This window comes from Lutra lutra, chromosome 15 (genome assembly GCF_902655055.1).
Source record: "Lutra lutra chromosome 15, mLutLut1.2, whole genome shotgun sequence".
NCBI lineage: Eukaryota > Metazoa > Chordata > Mammalia > Carnivora > Mustelidae > Lutra > Lutra lutra.
The window spans coordinates 37,997,132-38,013,996 of NC_062292.1; the positions used below are offsets into that span (position 1 = coordinate 37,997,132).

Genomic DNA, 16,865 nt, shown 5'->3' on the forward strand with positions numbered 1-16,865 from the left:
GGCTATTTTGTTATAGTTTGGTTTTTGGTAGAGGAGCTGAGATAGATCATGAGTGTCATGAGGAACCTAAAAGGCACTGTGTGTTGGGTACGTGTTGTAACTTCAGCAACAGTGGCTGACTGTAGTGGGTATTCAAGTAATGTTTACTCTGTAACTGACTTAATGACTGAAAGATTCTATGAATAAGCAAATGAACAAAAGTACTAGGACAATGGATAAAATGTATAAGGAGTTGGGCTTTGTCTCAAAATAGGAATGACAGTTGCGCTCCCTTCCCAATACCCTGTAACTATTTCTCTCATAGCAGTTAGGAGCCTCTTCCATATGTTGGGGTAAGCTCTCTCAGAGCAGAAAGCATTTCTGGTTCATCTCTATTTTCCTAGCAGCTAATACATAGTAAGTACTAAAAAGTGTTAGTTAGGAGAAGTGATTGTTTTTTTTCATGAATAACAGCAAAATATTATTTAACAATGTAATTATGGGGGCACCTGGGTGGCTCAGTCTGTTGTGTCTGCCTTCGGCTCTGGTCATAATCCCAGAGTCCTGGGATCTAGCTCCTTGCACATCAGGGAGCCTGCTTCTCCCTCTCCCTCTGCGTGCCACTCCCCCTGCTCGTGATCTCTCTCTGTCAAATAAATAAATAAATTTAAAAAAAAATGTACTAAGTGAAAGAAGCTTATCTGAAAAGGCCACAGACTGAGTGACTTCCACTGTATGACATTCTGGAAAAAGCAAAGCTATGGAGACTGTAAAAAGGTGGGTGGGGTGTGTTAATGGGGAGGGTGGGGTAAATAGGAGGTACAGAGAGGATTTTTAGGGCCCTGAAAATACACTGTATGGTACTATAATGATGGATACTTTTATACATTTGTCCAAAGCCATAGAATGTGTGACACCAAGGGTGAACCCTAATGGGCGCTAGGAGCTTCGGTTGTCAGTGTAGGTTCATGAATTATAACCAAAGTAGCCCTATGATGGCACGGATGGGGAAAGCCATGCCTGTATGGGGGCAAGAGCCTCCTCACAGTTTTGCTGTAACCCAGCACTGCTCTAAATAAATAAAGTCTTAAACAAACAAACAAACAAAAAACAGTGACGATGTGGTGGTAAATTCCCTGCCCCTGGAAACGTTCTTTGTCAAAGTTAAGTAACACTCAAGAAGTTCAGATTTTCACGCATTAGTTGGCAGGTTGCACTGTGTGTGTGTGTGTGTGTGTGTGTGTGTGTGTGTGTACACATTCTATTTCAAGTCAAAGATTCTGTGAAAAAGAAAGCAAGTATCAAAGGAGTACTAGATTGAATGGGACAAGTTTATATTCTAGGAACTGAAGATAATTTTATGGAGTTCCTATCTAAAATTTCAAAAGCCTCCTCTTCCCCTGATATTTCATGTCCTTCTTCCTTGATTGATTTATTTTTTTTTTAGCCCTTCCTATCTCATACACTGTATATATATTTTTCATGTTTACCCTGTTTGTTGTTTTTTTTTTTCCCCTGCCAGAATTTTTCTTTTGAGGGTAGGGATTATCATCTGTTTACTTTGCTACTGTCTCCCCAGGATACAGAACAGTACCTAGCATGAATGGCTCAATATAATATTTGTTGAATAGAATAGATGTCTAGGCTTACCATAGGTATCACCTACTTATGTCAAATAGTTAATGATTGTGTGAATATTGTATGATTGAAAACTTATTCTGACTTTTTTAATTACAGAAGGCTTTACGACCGGATATGGGCTATAATACATTAGCCAACTTTCGAATAGAAAAGAAAATTGGTCGCGGGCAATTTAGTGAAGTTTATAGAGCAGCCTGTCTCTTGGATGGAGTGCCAGTAGCTTTAAAAAAAGTGCAGGTAAGATTATTTTAATTATGTAAATCGATGTAAAATTATACTATATGAATAATAAATAGAGGAAAGTATGTCCTGAATGATTAGATAATGACAGTCTTAAGTTGAGAATGCTAGAAAGGAATAAAAATTATACTTTAAAAGCTTGAGTTGAGTGTAGTACACAGTGGAAATTAATTTTTAATTTTAATATTACTTCTACGCTTTAAAAATTTAGCTGGTTTTGTTCACCCAGATTTAGTACTGACTGCAATGATCCTAGAAAAGCTTTTACAACTCCAGATTTTAGGAGGCACATTTGACTTCTCACCACTTGCTCCTAACTCAACAGGTAACTCACAAGAGGAAAATAGACTTTACAAAATGTATTGCCTAGAGTTTGTAAGTGGCAGTCCAGGGTATTATATTAATGTGGAGAACAAGACTGGCAATAAATGAACAATGAAGTTAACTTTCTTTATTGGAAAATTTTAAAAAGAATGAAATGGATTGATTAAATCAGAGGATTGATGGTCTGAAATTGCCATCTTGTATCTGTATCCTTCTGGAATCAACTTTGCTCTCCAGTCCTGACTTTTGTTTCCCTCATATTCATTTATCTTGTTCTAGCTCCTCTTACCAAGTCCTGGCCTAACCCTAGTGGGTTAGTCCCATTGAGCTACCTGCAGGTGTACTTGCCAGAGCCCTGGAACTTTCATTCACCTGAACAAGTCTAGAAAGTCTAATGTCACTTGCCTTGTTTTTGTGTCGCAGGGTATGTTTGACATCACACAGTTTTGCTTCCCATTTTTCAGATAAGGTAGTTATTGTTCATACCTACCCATAGACTTCCTATTTTACTCTGCAACCCTGATACCTTTTTTCTGTAGTGACCTGTGAGCCCAAAGTTTCCTCTGTGTGTGTGTGTGTGTGTGTGTGTGTGTGTGTGTGTGTGTGTATGACTTCTTAAAGCATCAGTATACTTGAAGTAGCCATTACAGAGATGAAGAGTTTTCCCTTACCTTTTAAAGGAAATATTAAATGTTTATAAAAGACATTATGTGGCATATATGATATGAAGAATAATAAAAATGCCCTCATATCCACCACCCAGCTTAAGAAATACAGCATGAAAAATTTTTTTTTGATCTATAGCCACCACTCCCTTCCCTGAGAGGCAACCACGTCTGGAATTCTGTGTTTAACATGTTAAATTCCTTTGCTTTTCTTTACAGTTTCCCCACATCTGTATAAATTTCTAAATAGATCTGTTGTTTGCTTTGCATTTTTGGAGCTTTACATCAGCGTCATCACATGTTGGTGCTTGTGGCTCTACGTTAACCTTTTCACTGCCGTATCGTATTCCATGGCTCGTGTTACATGTTGCTTGCTGGTTGGATTGTTTCTAAGTTGTTTATTATGGTAAACAGTACTGCTGTGCCAGTCTTCTGTGTCTCACAAGCGTCTTGTGTGACATGCGAGCATTTCTCTTTTGCCTTGGGCCTATGAATGGAGATGGTGAGCCACAGGGGATACGCATGGTAGGTTCTACAAGTTAATAGCAAGTTACTTTTCATAGTTGCACCGGTTGACTTTCTTACGGGCAGCATGTAAGCGTAGTTGTCTTCTCTCATTTAATGTGCCACTTAGAGCTTAAGAAAACATAATATAGAATGCAGATATTAATGTTCGTGAAGCAGATGACTTTTGGAAGGACGATTCCCTTATAAAAGAACTCTGATCCATTTTTTAAATGTATTTATGAAATTTCTACTGTGCATGACTAGGCACCGAGGGGAAATAAAAAGGAAGCTAGTCATATTATTCCTGCGTTCCAGAGAAAAAAGAGTTTTTGTGGAACAATTAAAGGTTAAGCCTTGTGGCATGGATTCCTGATTTAAACAGGAGTTCACAGAATGGAGATGTCCGTTTCAGCCATTGGTGGAATCAGAACATAGGCCAGGCTGCCAGTGTGAGACCAGCTTCTGGAGAGCACTGGAACCGGGAGCAGGAATTTGTAGAATAGGAAAGTAAGGATTCACTATGGATCCTCATGTAGAGGAATAATCTTTAAAATTCATTCATTTAAAAGGAAAATTACAAACCAAACGCACAAAATGGTCTGGAAAGAAGTCAGCTGCTTATTTGCCACAGGTAGTGAATGCCAGAGGGTAGATGGATTGAGAAATTACCTGGAGGTCTCGAGGCTTCTCAGGTTCCTTCTCCAGCTTCTAACTGACTCTGAGTATAGAGAAAGAGACACGGCTCCATTCCACCTGTATTGTCTTCCTTTTGATTGGAAATTTGAAAGGACATGAGTTAATTTGGGCAATCATATTTCCATTCCGTATTAGATGCCCCTCTAACTGTTCCCATTCTGCACCGTGATAAACCTCAGACGGCGGTCTCCTGCTGGGTGAGGTCCGTTTGTACTCTTGCGTTAGAACGTTCTTTTTCGCTTTATACAGCGTTAATACTGGGTCATGTTCCAGTTTAAACATAGCTTCTTTATAGAGGAGAGAGATGCTTTTGTAAAGATATTCATAGCTTATTTAGTTAGGAAATGGTGTCTTAAACCTTTGTGAGGAGAAATGTGTTTGCATTTCAGATACGGTATTGATTTTTGTGATGTATTACACTTGTGCTGAACAATGAGTCCTGTGTTTCTTCCTTTAAAAAAAAATCTCTGTAGCTTAAAGTGAAAATGTTTTAAAAATATCGCTAACCAGACTATCGTCCTTTCTGGAGAGTCTTAGCCCTTCCTCAAAAAATTCATGAAGAATCAAATACTGGATTTCCTCATGCATCTTGTCACATGTCTGAAGATCTGTATTACTGTTCCCAGCTCTTCTAGAATCTTTCCCGAATACTGTGCTTGGGTTCATAGGCTGAAGTGCTGCTTTTACAATTCTTTTGTTTGCTTCTATATCATTCAGGAGACACGTCGGAATTACCATCTAGATTCTTCAGCTTAGTTTTCAAGGCATTTCTTTACTTTGTCCCACACCATCAAGTTTCACTTTTTCAAGACTTTAAAAAAAACAGTGTCCTAAGCCCTGGTGACGTTCCTGTAGGTTTGCCTGTTACCTGTATGTGGAAAGAAGAGTGTGTGTACTGAATGCCTGAACTTATAAAGAGATCTGAGAGCCTACAGTGCATGGCAGTGTTAACTAATCTTTTCAAAAATGTACCCACATCTCATCATGATTCGTTTGCCAAAATTAAGATGGTGCCTTAGCTGATGTGACATTTTTGAAATTCCATGAACCACCTTTGCTTCTGTCTCCCTGTTTCCCTTTGACATTTCCCTTCTTACCACTCATTCACTCATTCCATCTCGTGTTAATATTTGGTTCAACTCATGTTCAGTGGTCATTGTGGAAGGCTTTGGGAATACTAAGATAAATAATAGGGCTCATGGGATTCCAGTACAAGTGCAACAGAGAAACATCTGAAATCACAGGATAGGCACTGTAGTTAAGAGCGGCCTCCAGGGTGAACCATGAGAGACTATGGACTCTGAAAAACGATCTGAGAATTTTGAAGGGGTGGGGGGTGGGAGGTTGGGGGCACCAGGTGGTGGGTATTGTAGAGGGCACGGATTGCATGGAGCACTGGGTGTGGTGCAAAAATAATGAATACTGTTATGCTGAAAAAAATAAAAAAATTAAAAAAAAAAAAAAAAAAAAGAGCGGCCTCCAGGAATGTTGGTGAGAGGGAGATTGGGATAAGTCTTCACAGAGAATGTGACCTGGGTCTCAGAAGCTCTGTTCTTTATGTTAGAAGACTGTCAAAGAATTATTTTGATCTGGTACATGTAATTGTTATACTTAGTTCATTGATTAGAGCTACGTAATTGGAATTGGTTTTTATTTTAGCAATGTTATGACATGGTACTAATATGAATTTTGGGTCACGCTGTGTCTCAGTCCTTTGATCTTTGTTACCCTAATTTTCAGATAGTAGGTGAAATATTTTGATCTTTAGTTCTGTTTGCCTAGTCTTAAGTTATATGTCCAGATAACACTGTTTTCCTATGGGACATTCATTGTCAGAGATACTTATTGGAATGGAAAGTACTGTTGTATAGTACTAACAAAGATAAGGTACTAATGTATTTTGTTCAAATTCACCCTTTTGATACACAGGTTAACTTTCTGAAGAAACGGTATTCTTTGATGTTTATTGCTTTACTTATATTTGATTATTATAGTAAAACATTTATCAAGAAAATCGCTCTTTAAAGTATATTGAGTTTACCATGCTTCTTTTTACATATGTTGATTTTAGTTTCTTAGAAGCTTTTGCATGTATTCATGTATTAGAAATTGGGATTGCATGCATTTAGAAATTTGTGAGCAATGATAGCTTCTTCCATAATACATACAGATTAGAATACAATCATAATCTCTACAACCGTATATCCAATCTGTATTTCAGTGTTTACAGTGATCACTGAATTCATCCTGCAGTTTTTATCAGCTTCGTTATTTGATCTCTGTAGCGTTCCTTTGAGCCTTACATTAGTTATTTGGACAAATGAAAAGTAGGAAGCATTTGTAAGAATAATCTGTACATTATATATTTTTTTAAATTGGAGAATAATTTAGTAATTGATGTTAGTTTAGTTGTTAAGGAGACACAGTCTTTTATCTTAAAAATGAAAGCTTCTTAATTTTATTTATTGTACTTGTAATTTTTTTTTAAGGCATTTCTTAGGCATATAAGAAATAGGGAAAATTTTTAGTTTTATTGAAGGTTTAGGGAATAGGGCATTTTAGTTAACATTTTAGGGTTATAATGAATTACACACATGGCATAAATAGATTATGAACATTAAAATATTTAAATGACTTAATGGATATCAATGAAATAATTTAGTCCTTTGTCGTTTTTAGATGTTCCACATTGTTTTTTTCTTTAGCATCTTATGGTGCCTTAGGGTTTTTATTATGCTAGTACAAGTTTTGATTGTACCAGTTGGTAAACTCTTCTAGTGGCCAAGCCCAGTGAATAAATATAGTTGAAGTAACTTTTATTTATAACCTTTGAAGAGTTTTGATATGCTCATTTAATATTTACTGAGGACCTACTGTGTGGCAGACATCTACTCAACACTGAGATACAACAATTGAGTTCAACATTTTTGGTGGGGGGTATAGACAGTAAGTCAAATAATTATAGCCAAGAAGGAAGTGACTGTCATGTGACAGGAGAGAAAAAATTAGGTGGGGGGGGGTAAGTAGGACTTTTTGATAAGAGTATCTAGCAAAGGTTTCTCTACATATGTGAAATTTAAGCTGAAGTGGAGGATAAGGAGTCAGCCATCTGAACAGCAGGAAGCAGAGGATTCCAGATATAGAGAACAGCCTTGAACAATAGGATTGACTTAGAATATACTAAAAACACATTGTTGTGACCCCCGTAAATGGAGTGCGGAAGAGAAGTAACATGGGGTTACAGAGCATGACAGGAACCAGAATTTGAGAGTTTTGTTTGTGAGCCATGAAGAGAGGTCTTGTACATTTATGTGTTACATGTTGTAAGGGTAATGAATAGCCATTGGAAGAGCTTAAGTGAGTGATGATAAAATCTGGTATAGTTTTTAAAGACTACACAGACTGTTGTGTAGAACACAGATTCATCCTTTCAGTACACAGTGATAATAAGACCAAACATTATTAATTGAAAAATATTTAGCTCTTAAATAAATAATATTATTGGCAATATAAACAAAAAATGACAAAATAAGAGATTTCTAAAACTTTGTAAACATTAAAGCTAAAAGAATATATAAAAGCAAATAGAGTCATATGATAGTTTTCATGTAGGAGGCAGATTTTAAGAGGTAATACATTAGACCTTTTTTCCACAAAAAGTTTTTTAGTTCTTGTTCTTTAAATGAGTCTTGCTTTGCCTCTGACGTTTACTCTTTCCTCACAACCGTCACCAACATCATGTGCTTCTCTTTCTTGACTTGAGACACCGTGGAATCATCTTCATTAGGGCTTGCTTTCTCTACCACTTCAGACCACATTCTACACTCAACCATCTGTCATTCCTCCATCTTTGAAACTAGTGTCATCCAGTTCAATGTTTTTTTCCCCATCTTTGTCCCTTGTCTGCCAGTCTGAAATACTTTTTCTTTGTTTTTTTAAGAAAAAAATTTTTTTTCTCCACCCATTGCTTGATACCACATTAACTCCAATGAGCCCAGGCATTATCGTTTCTCAGCGTGCCTCACTCCATGACACTCAGCTTCTCAGTCCATTATCAGGGCGCACCCTACACTTACTGATTCTAACTCAAACTCTCAAAATTCCTTCTCTAATTAAATTCCCAATTCTCTCCCATCCCCTCTTTCCAGTAAAACTTGTTCTTTGACCTCATCTTGATTACCATGGACACTATTCCATATTCTCCAGACCTCTTATTTAAGGTCTGATTTCAGTTATTCGCTTCTGTGGACCTTTGTCAGCAATTTGAGCAATGCCCCTCCGTTAGAATCTCTCCCTGTGTTGCTAATCCCCAGTCATGGTTAATCTCCACTGTGTATTTCCTCATTTCTCTATTCATGTGTAACATTGTTTTGTGTCCCATAGCGCAGGAGGATTAAGGGTATGTTTTGGAGTTCTTGTTGTTTTTTGGACATGCGCTTATACCGCCCACTTGTGTATATTTTAATCACAGTATAATAAGAACCCCAAATCAGAAGATATATGATTATAATGTCCACAGTGGAAATTAAAAACTACTACCCTGAAGCCTCAGCTTCTTCCTGGATGCATTCACGTTCAGTAGAGAATGCCACCTCCTGTTTGACAGAAACAGTCTTTGTGTTGGTTGTGTTTTCACGATCACGTAGCTGTTCTGATTCTTCTTCTGCTAACTCTACCTGTGCTCTGGAAGGAATTTTTCTTTTCTGTTGTCCTTTGAGACATTTTCACCAGTTGCTCCATTTGTCACACTTCAGCCTCCCATCTCTGCCTAGCGTCGTCATCTGACTTTCTCACTGACCCCACTCTACAACCTGTTGCTCAGCACCTGCCTGTAGCTTCTTAAAAACTTGCCTCTTGTGTTTTCTGGGATTCCATGCTCTTGATTCTCTTCCCTCTCTGGTATCCCTCTTCCATCGCCTTCAATCCCTTGTCTTTTCCATCTCCTTTAATTGATTCTATTTTTGGGTCATGTCTTAGAGTTTTAATTTTGGATCTTTTGCATCTCTTCTAGCCACATTCTCACTCACAGCTTCCAGTGTCCTCCATAGGGTAGCTTCTTAATCTGTAGAAGCCCTGACTAAGCTTTGATGAACTTTAAACTCTATAAAATCTGAACAAAATTTTAAAATTTTAAAACAAAATTTTAAAATCTGAACGAATTTCCTATGATAATTTTTACAGGTTTTCTTTTCTTTCTTTCTTTCTTTTTTTTTTTTTAAATTTTAAGGAAGCCTATTGTACAGGGCGCCCTGCTGCACTTGAAGTCAGGTCACCTATAGCCTATAAGTTAAAAGGCATTCCCTTGGAAACAAAAGTTTTTTAAAAGTCAAAGAATAGGGGCACCTGGGTGGCTCAGTGGGTTGGGCCTCTGCCTTCGGCTCAGGTCATGATCTTAGGGTCCTGGGATCGAGCCCCGCATCGGGCTCTCTGCTTAGCAGGGAGCCTGCTTCCTCCTCTCTCCCTCTGCCTGCCTCTCTGCCTACTTGTGATCTCTGTCAAATAAATAAATAAAATTAAAAAAAAAAAAAAAGTCAAAGAATAATGAGTGCCACCGTGCACTGATACCTAGCTCTATACCATCAGGACATTAAGGAATCCACAAGAAAGGAATCGAGGACTGTCTTGTCATTTGCAGTTCAAACATGTTGATGTATTAAGAGAGGAAGGCAAACAGAAGCTAGATCGGTGCAGGCCCTGGTGTTATAAAGGGAGGAAGGTTTCTGGCTTCCGTGTAACTCTTCTCTACTCACCTTGCTTAAGTTTTGCACCCCCAGCCCAATCTCTCCACCCTGTAGAGTGTCTCTGGATTTAGTCAGGCAAGTGCTGGTGGTAGACTTCAGTTATGTGGACGCTAACTTGTTCGGTGATTGTGATTTGTATCTAGAAGACCTCACAGCCCTTCTGCTATAGATTTTCCACACACACACCCACCATCCTCTGTCCCTTCAAATAAAAGAGAGAGGCTCCGCAAGGGAAAGTCTGCCTACCAGTCAGCCAGTAGGGGAAGCAGAAATTTGCAGGCTGATAGCAAAAACATTCCTTAAAGCTGCTCCCCCCTCACTCCAGCAATGGTAGGGGATGGTCTGTATAGGCATTGGTCAGTGGGAATAAAGGGATGGAAGCATCACTTGGGCACCGGGTCAAAAGGACCAAGAACACTTGGATGAAAAATAGCATAATTTAGGGGTGTCTGAGACTTCTCACATGGAATACAGGGACTCAATTTAGGTACAAGCTGCTCAGTTCATTTATTCAGGCTCTATAAAGCTGGGGAGGCCCAAGAGATAATTTGGTTAGGATTTTCATTTACATAAGACTTATTTAAAGTGAGATATATCAGGTTTTTCAAACTTCCTAGTATACATTTTTAAGTACTTTCATTGCTACATTTTAAGTGTTTTTTCTTCTAACAGATTGACATACGCCTTTGCAAGGACATTTCTATTAAATTAACTTCAAGGCCTCTTTTTCCTCTTAAAGATTTCCTTTTCAGTTTCATTAGTCATGAGTAATTTTTTGGCAAAATTTAGAGATGACAAAAAAAACTTTTAAAATGATTGAGAAAGTATCAAGAACTTATTAGCAAATACTTGCCTAAACGCTGTTATTAACTTTGCTCTTACCAAGTATACGGTAAGTTTAAAAACCCACAGAAACTTCAGCAGAGCCCAGAAAGATGCCTTCTGAAGATAAGCTTGTAAATATTCTAAGAAAAGGTTTTTTGTTTTGTTCTGTTTTGTTTTACTAAATCCAGATTTTTTTTTCCCTTATGTGTTTTCTTTTCTTGCTCATGAAATCAGACAGTCTTGAATCTGTCTGGGAATGATTTAATCTAAAGATGCAGTTTTTATTTTTGTCTGGACTTGCTGGCGAAGAGAAAAAAAAGATACAATACTGCTGAATTCCCAATTAAGTGTATTTATAAATGTATTTGGTTCAGAATTTAGTTTTCCCTCAAATGGGCCAGCAATACTTCTCTCTCAGTGACTAAGGAAAGTCTTTGCTATTACTGAGAATTCAGTTAAAAATAAAAGTTAAAGGGCGCCTGGGTGGCTTAGTGGGTTAAGCCTCTGCCTTTGGCTCAGGTCATGGTCTCAGGGACATGGGATCGAGCCCTGCATCGGGCTCTCTGCTTGGCAGGGAGCCTGCTTCCTCCTCTCTCTCTGCCTGCCTCTCTGCCTATTTGCGCTGTCAGATAAATAAATAAAATATTAAACAAAAATAAAAGTTAATTTGTAATACTTATTATTTAATTGTAAATTGAGTTAAAACTTTTTTTTAAGATTTTATTTATTTGACACAGAGCAAGCTTGAGCAGGGGGTGCAGAGGGAGAAGCACAGGCAGACTCCCCACTGGGCAGGGAGCCCAATGCAGGGCTTGATCTGAGGACCCCCCGGGATCATGACCTTAGCCAAAGGCAGACACTTAACCTACTGAGCCATCTGGGTACCCCAGAAATTCATGATTTCTATGGAACACCCTCTTCTTTGGTGTTTTGTGTCTAGTTAGGGTTTCCTAAAGCTCTCGTACACATCTTTTTCTCATCTCATTCATTAGCTTCGCTTTTTAAATATTTTTCCCATCATAGAGATACTGATTATTGGGAGATTAAATTTATACATGTCAAGTTTGTGATTTTCTTCATTTTAGTCACTAATACCAGAATTATCCTTTCTCTTTCTCCTTAAAAAAAGTTTTCAGGAATTCCTTCAAAGTCAAAGACATTTAAAATTTTATACTTCCTGGCATTTCTTTGAATTATCTGAAGTCCATTGTGACTCATAGTTCCTGAGAATGGCATCAGCGTTCATGATTTGGAGAGAACCCGTTAATTCTCTTGCCGCTTTGACTTTTAATGTGTGGGCATTTCGTGTCTGTAACTAATAATCAACATCAACATTTTATTTACATTAATATTTGTTATTATTTAACAGGTTATATTAGTCACATCAGTTTTTGCAGCATCACCTGGCAATTTGGGGAATGGGTGGCTTTTCTGTATGAAGTTGCTAGGTATAACACTTATTCCTTTAAAATAATGATCTTTTGATTTTACTTAGTTCTAGAAGAATTCTTTCTGGAGTGTATCATACTTTCCTGCATCTCTGAATCCTGCATATAGAGTGTCTGCCACTCCGCCTTGTTGAGGTTCTCCCATCACTTTGTACAAGCAGCGTTTATTAGATTGTGTGTTCGTGTTCTGTGTTCCAGTCTGCATGCTACATCTGACAGCTGCAAGCTTGTTTTTTTATTTGTATCTACAACAAAATCTAGTAACAAGTTGACAGCATGGTTTTATGAATGAAAGAAAGCAAGAACATGAACAAGTTATGTTATTTATGTTAATCATCTACATGTAGAATAAAATTATGATGCTCTTGAAGAGGTTTGTGTTTATATGAGGTTTTTCCTTCAATAGGTAGTATTACACTGTTTATGCTTTAATGCTGGTCGTTGCTGTTCTTTTTTTTTTTTTTTTTAACCCCTGCAATTAGTATCCATTTATAGCTAATATATTCTCTCATTTTACCAAAGTTTGATATATATGAGCACTTGATGGTTGCAAAAAATTTCTCTTAGTAGATTTTTTTTTTTTTCTCTTAGTAGATTTTTTTATGTAAACTTTATGACAGTGATTTGCCACTTATAATCTTTTCTTTCTTTTCTTTTGCTGTGTTGTGCAATCATAGTAGTCAGTGCAAGTTGATTATGGTCAAATTAGTTAGAATTACTACTAATGGAGAAGAGTGAAGCCACGCTCTCTAATACATGTGCTAGCACACATATTTCCTTTTCTGTTGTTTGTATGAAGTGGGAGGAAATTTGATGCCACCTTGTTTATCTCACTTCCTTTATAAACCATTAGAGGGGACGGGCATCTGGGTGGCTTAGTCAATTTGGGTCCGACTCTTGATTCGGCTCGGTGGTGATCTCTGGGTCTTAGGATCAAGTCCTGCATCAGGTTCCGTGTTCAGCTGAGAGTTGTCTTGAGATTCTCTCTCTTTCCTTCTGCCCTTCCTCCCTCTCACACATACCCTTCTGCTCTCTCTCTCTCTCTCTCAAATAAATTAATAAATTTTTTTTTTAAAGAAAAGCCCATTAGGGGTGCCTGGGTGGCTCAGTGGGTTAAAGCGTCTGCCTTCGGCTCAGGTTGTGATCCCAGGGTCCTGGGATCGAGCCCTGCATTAGGTTCTCTGCTCAGCAGGGAGCCTGCTTCCTCCTCTCTCTGCCTGCCTCTCTGCCTACTTGTGAACTTTGTCTGTCAAATGAATAAAGAAATCTTTAAGAAAAGCCCATTAAATAAGATATGATTCTGTATTTTTTTTCAGATCTTAAAATGCAGTTCTTAGCTGTTTCACATTAAAACTGAAAAACATGATAATCAAAATTTTTGTTAGAAAATTAAATAAATAAATAAAATAAAGAGGGCATAGAAATAAGAGGAGTATTTTGCTATAGTGTCAGGTGAAAACACATATATACCACATTGCGCCCTGCTGCTGTTTTCACTTTCTGACACACATACGTTTGTACAAGAAATGGAAGGGAGTGAGCAAAAGCTAAAATTCTTTAAGGAAGCGAGTTTGTGGATATTTTTGCTTAAAATTTTATTTATAACTTTCTTAATTTTTTTAATAAGGGGAAGATTAGAACTACATCTATGTTTGGATATTAAGAATGTTATCGAGCAAAAGTTGTGTATTACAATTTGTGATTAAACCCCCATATTCTCTATTACCTTTTATGCCTTCGGTATCTGTTGTTTCTGGCTAGAAGAACTTACATTGTCTTCAAAGTTTCAGCTTTAATGTTACCCACTCCTCGCACGGGGATTCCTTCTTTAGATTTCTCATACTACACTTTGCACACACGTGTATTTTAGTACTTACTAGCTAGTGGTGTATGCATTAGACTGCACAACCACCTGGGACATTGAAGGAAATGTAGACTCTGGAGTTGGAATGATCTAGATTCAAGTCCTTGTTCTGTCACTTATTAATTTTATGACCATAAGGAGGTATTTAGCTTCTCTGAATCTGAGTGGTCATTCTAAACTGGAGCCAGTACTACTGACTGTAAGAACACGGGCAGGATGATAGCACCATCTGGATGTAAAGAGGCTACACCCTCTGGTGGGTGTTCAGTGATTTCTTCTCGAGTCAAAAAGACTTGGATCATGCCCTCCTTTCAGGTTACACACCTACTTTTCCTGGAACATTTCGACTGTCTGAATCAGGAAGACTTGGTCAAGTTGATGACTATAAATGTTATTAAAGTCGTTTTGTTATGTGGCTAGGGTTTTAATCGGATCATAGTAGTGACTTATCCAGATATTTTCTACAATATTTAGCATACTGATTTTTTTATTATTGTTTATTTTCCATACGCTTAGAACATTGAGAGAGTTGTTTTCAGAGACATCATCAATATCCCTTTGATTACATTATTTATTATTGTGTTTTTACATTAGACCAGTATTTCTCAACCTTTTCTTTATCACCCCAAGGATCCTTTTTAGGTTTTTTTTTTTCCTAATTACTCCCCTCCCTTATGAAATTTTAATTCCACAGATAAGAGTATATCTGTTTATGTGTTGTATGTATATCTGTGCTTTATCTTTAGTAAGGGTGAGACTCTCTCTCTGTTCTCTCCAAAGAACCCAGTTTTTATCTCCTTCAAGTGCTATGCTCCCAGTCAGGGTGTGCATTAGACCTTTTAGACATGATTTGATTGTATAGATAATGGTTCAGAGCTTGGGATATATTTGGATAACTCAGAGTGAACTCTGGCTGCTCCATTAATTAGCTGTGTGAACTTTTGTCAGTTTCTTAAGCTTTCTAAAACCTGCTTTGTCTCATCTGTAAAATGGGAATACTGATGTTAGTTGTCTTCAACTGACTGGGTGACAGTTAAATGGTAGTTAATGCAATATGTTTAGTAAATATTAATTGTTAAATATATATTCTCATTTTATTATGACCACAGTATCCATTCTATTTCATTTGAACCTGAGTCCCTAATTTCTCATTTTTAATGCTGACTGCCTTGGGAAGGAAAAATGTAAACTTTAAAGGTAACATGAGGTAAAATACAGTTCTTCATAGCTCTTATAAAGCTAATCAGGAAGAAAATTTCTTAGTGTGTGTATAACTATATGTGAACTATTACAGTGTATTTACATGGTTCTTGAACCATAGATTATTATTTTATTAAATAATTCTGGATTCTCTTTTTAGATATTTGATTTAATGGATGCCAAAGCACGTGCTGATTGTATCAAAGAAATAGATCTCCTTAAGGTAAATAAATGAACTATTGATTATTTTGAACTAGATGAGCATGTTGATAAAAGTGATTTATGAAAATATTACACTTAACAAGCAAAAGGATTTTTTTAAAGATTTTATTTTATTTATTTGACAGACAGAGATCGCAGGTAGGCAGAGATGCAGGCAGAGAGAGGGGGGAAGCAGGCTTCTGCTTCTGCTGAGCAGAGAGCCGATGCGGGGCTCGATCCCAGGACCCTGAGATCATGACCTGAGCTGAAGGCAGAGGCTTAACCCACTGAGCCACCCAGGCAAGCCAGCAGAAGGATTTTTAGAACTAAACTTATGCCACACTGGTTTGAAACAACATTATACAAATATGTATCTCAGTATATGGAAGAATGTAGTTATAAATATTTAATTCATTATAAATATTTAATCAGATCATTTGGTAGGATTAGCTCCCCTCCCCTGCCTTTCAAACTAGGAAATAGATAAAATGGGCAAAAAATATTGAAGAAATTTTTTCTTGACTGTCCCAAGCAGATCTATTCTAAAGCTTAAGTAACATAAATGAGTATTAGTATTAACTCAAGATGTAATATATTGAGAATGTGGACTAATCCAAATGGGTGCATGCTTTTTGTAATATGTCTCTTTGTTTTTTCCAGATTTAGAAGGGATGATATAAAGAGTATGTTAGAATTAGCTTTTCAGTTTCTCATCCACTCAGAGAATATGACTGAAATTTCAGTTATCTCTGCACTGGTTTTATTCTAGTAAAATTTCCTTTGAGGAATGCTGTACCTTATGTTATATTTTTAACTGTTAGATCAGACTTGGGTGTTTTTTATGCTGTACATTTTTGTTTGTACCTAAAATGAATCCAGTTTATCAAGAAGGATAAGAGTAAGTTCAAAGTGATCCATGCTTTCCAGCTGTTCTGTTAGTTGCAATTATTTCCTGGGCCATGAAGTAACTGCTCTAAAAAGATATATAAATTGTTATTAGAGAAATAATGTATTAGCATAGAAGATGTGGAGGAAAAACCTGTAAGTAGAAAGAAAAGAAGAAAATCATGTATATACCCTCTGGGAGAATTCTTGAATAATTTTTTTTGATAAACTATTTGTTTTATGTTAACTTGTTTAAAGATTGAACAGAAAGCAAATTGTACAAAAGGATTGTCAGTACATAGAGACTGATGCATATATTTCTATAAGGTGCAATTTTTCTTAAGATCATTTAATGTATCAACCCTATAGGTAAACTCAGTATGTTTATACTATTTGATGTAAAAGCTGTTTTTAGATAGAATACACCAGATGTCCTTTTGTTTTGTTTTAAACCACTGGCTGCAGTTATATAGGATCAGGTCAACTTCAAAATAGGAGTAAAAGGAATACTTTATTTACCATTGAATGCCCTTAATGACAGTTCCCATTTCAAAGGGTATAATTTTTAGGAACTGGTGCTATAATTCTGCAATTCATTTATATTTATATACTTATTGAACATAGCAATACATACTCTAAAAATTTTATG

General features: G+C 36.9%; 1 protein-coding gene across 1 annotated transcript in view; it reads left to right on the top strand.

Moving 5' to 3' along the window:
• The window catches only part of NEK7 (NIMA related kinase 7), a 151,530-nt gene that overhangs the window by 77,222 nt on the left and 57,443 nt on the right, over positions 1-16,865 (top strand). Inside the window, 2 exon segments of the mRNA XM_047704142.1 lie at positions 1,717-1,857; positions 15,291-15,353. Coding sequence (XP_047560098.1) covers positions 1,717-1,857; positions 15,291-15,353 — 204 coding nt within the window.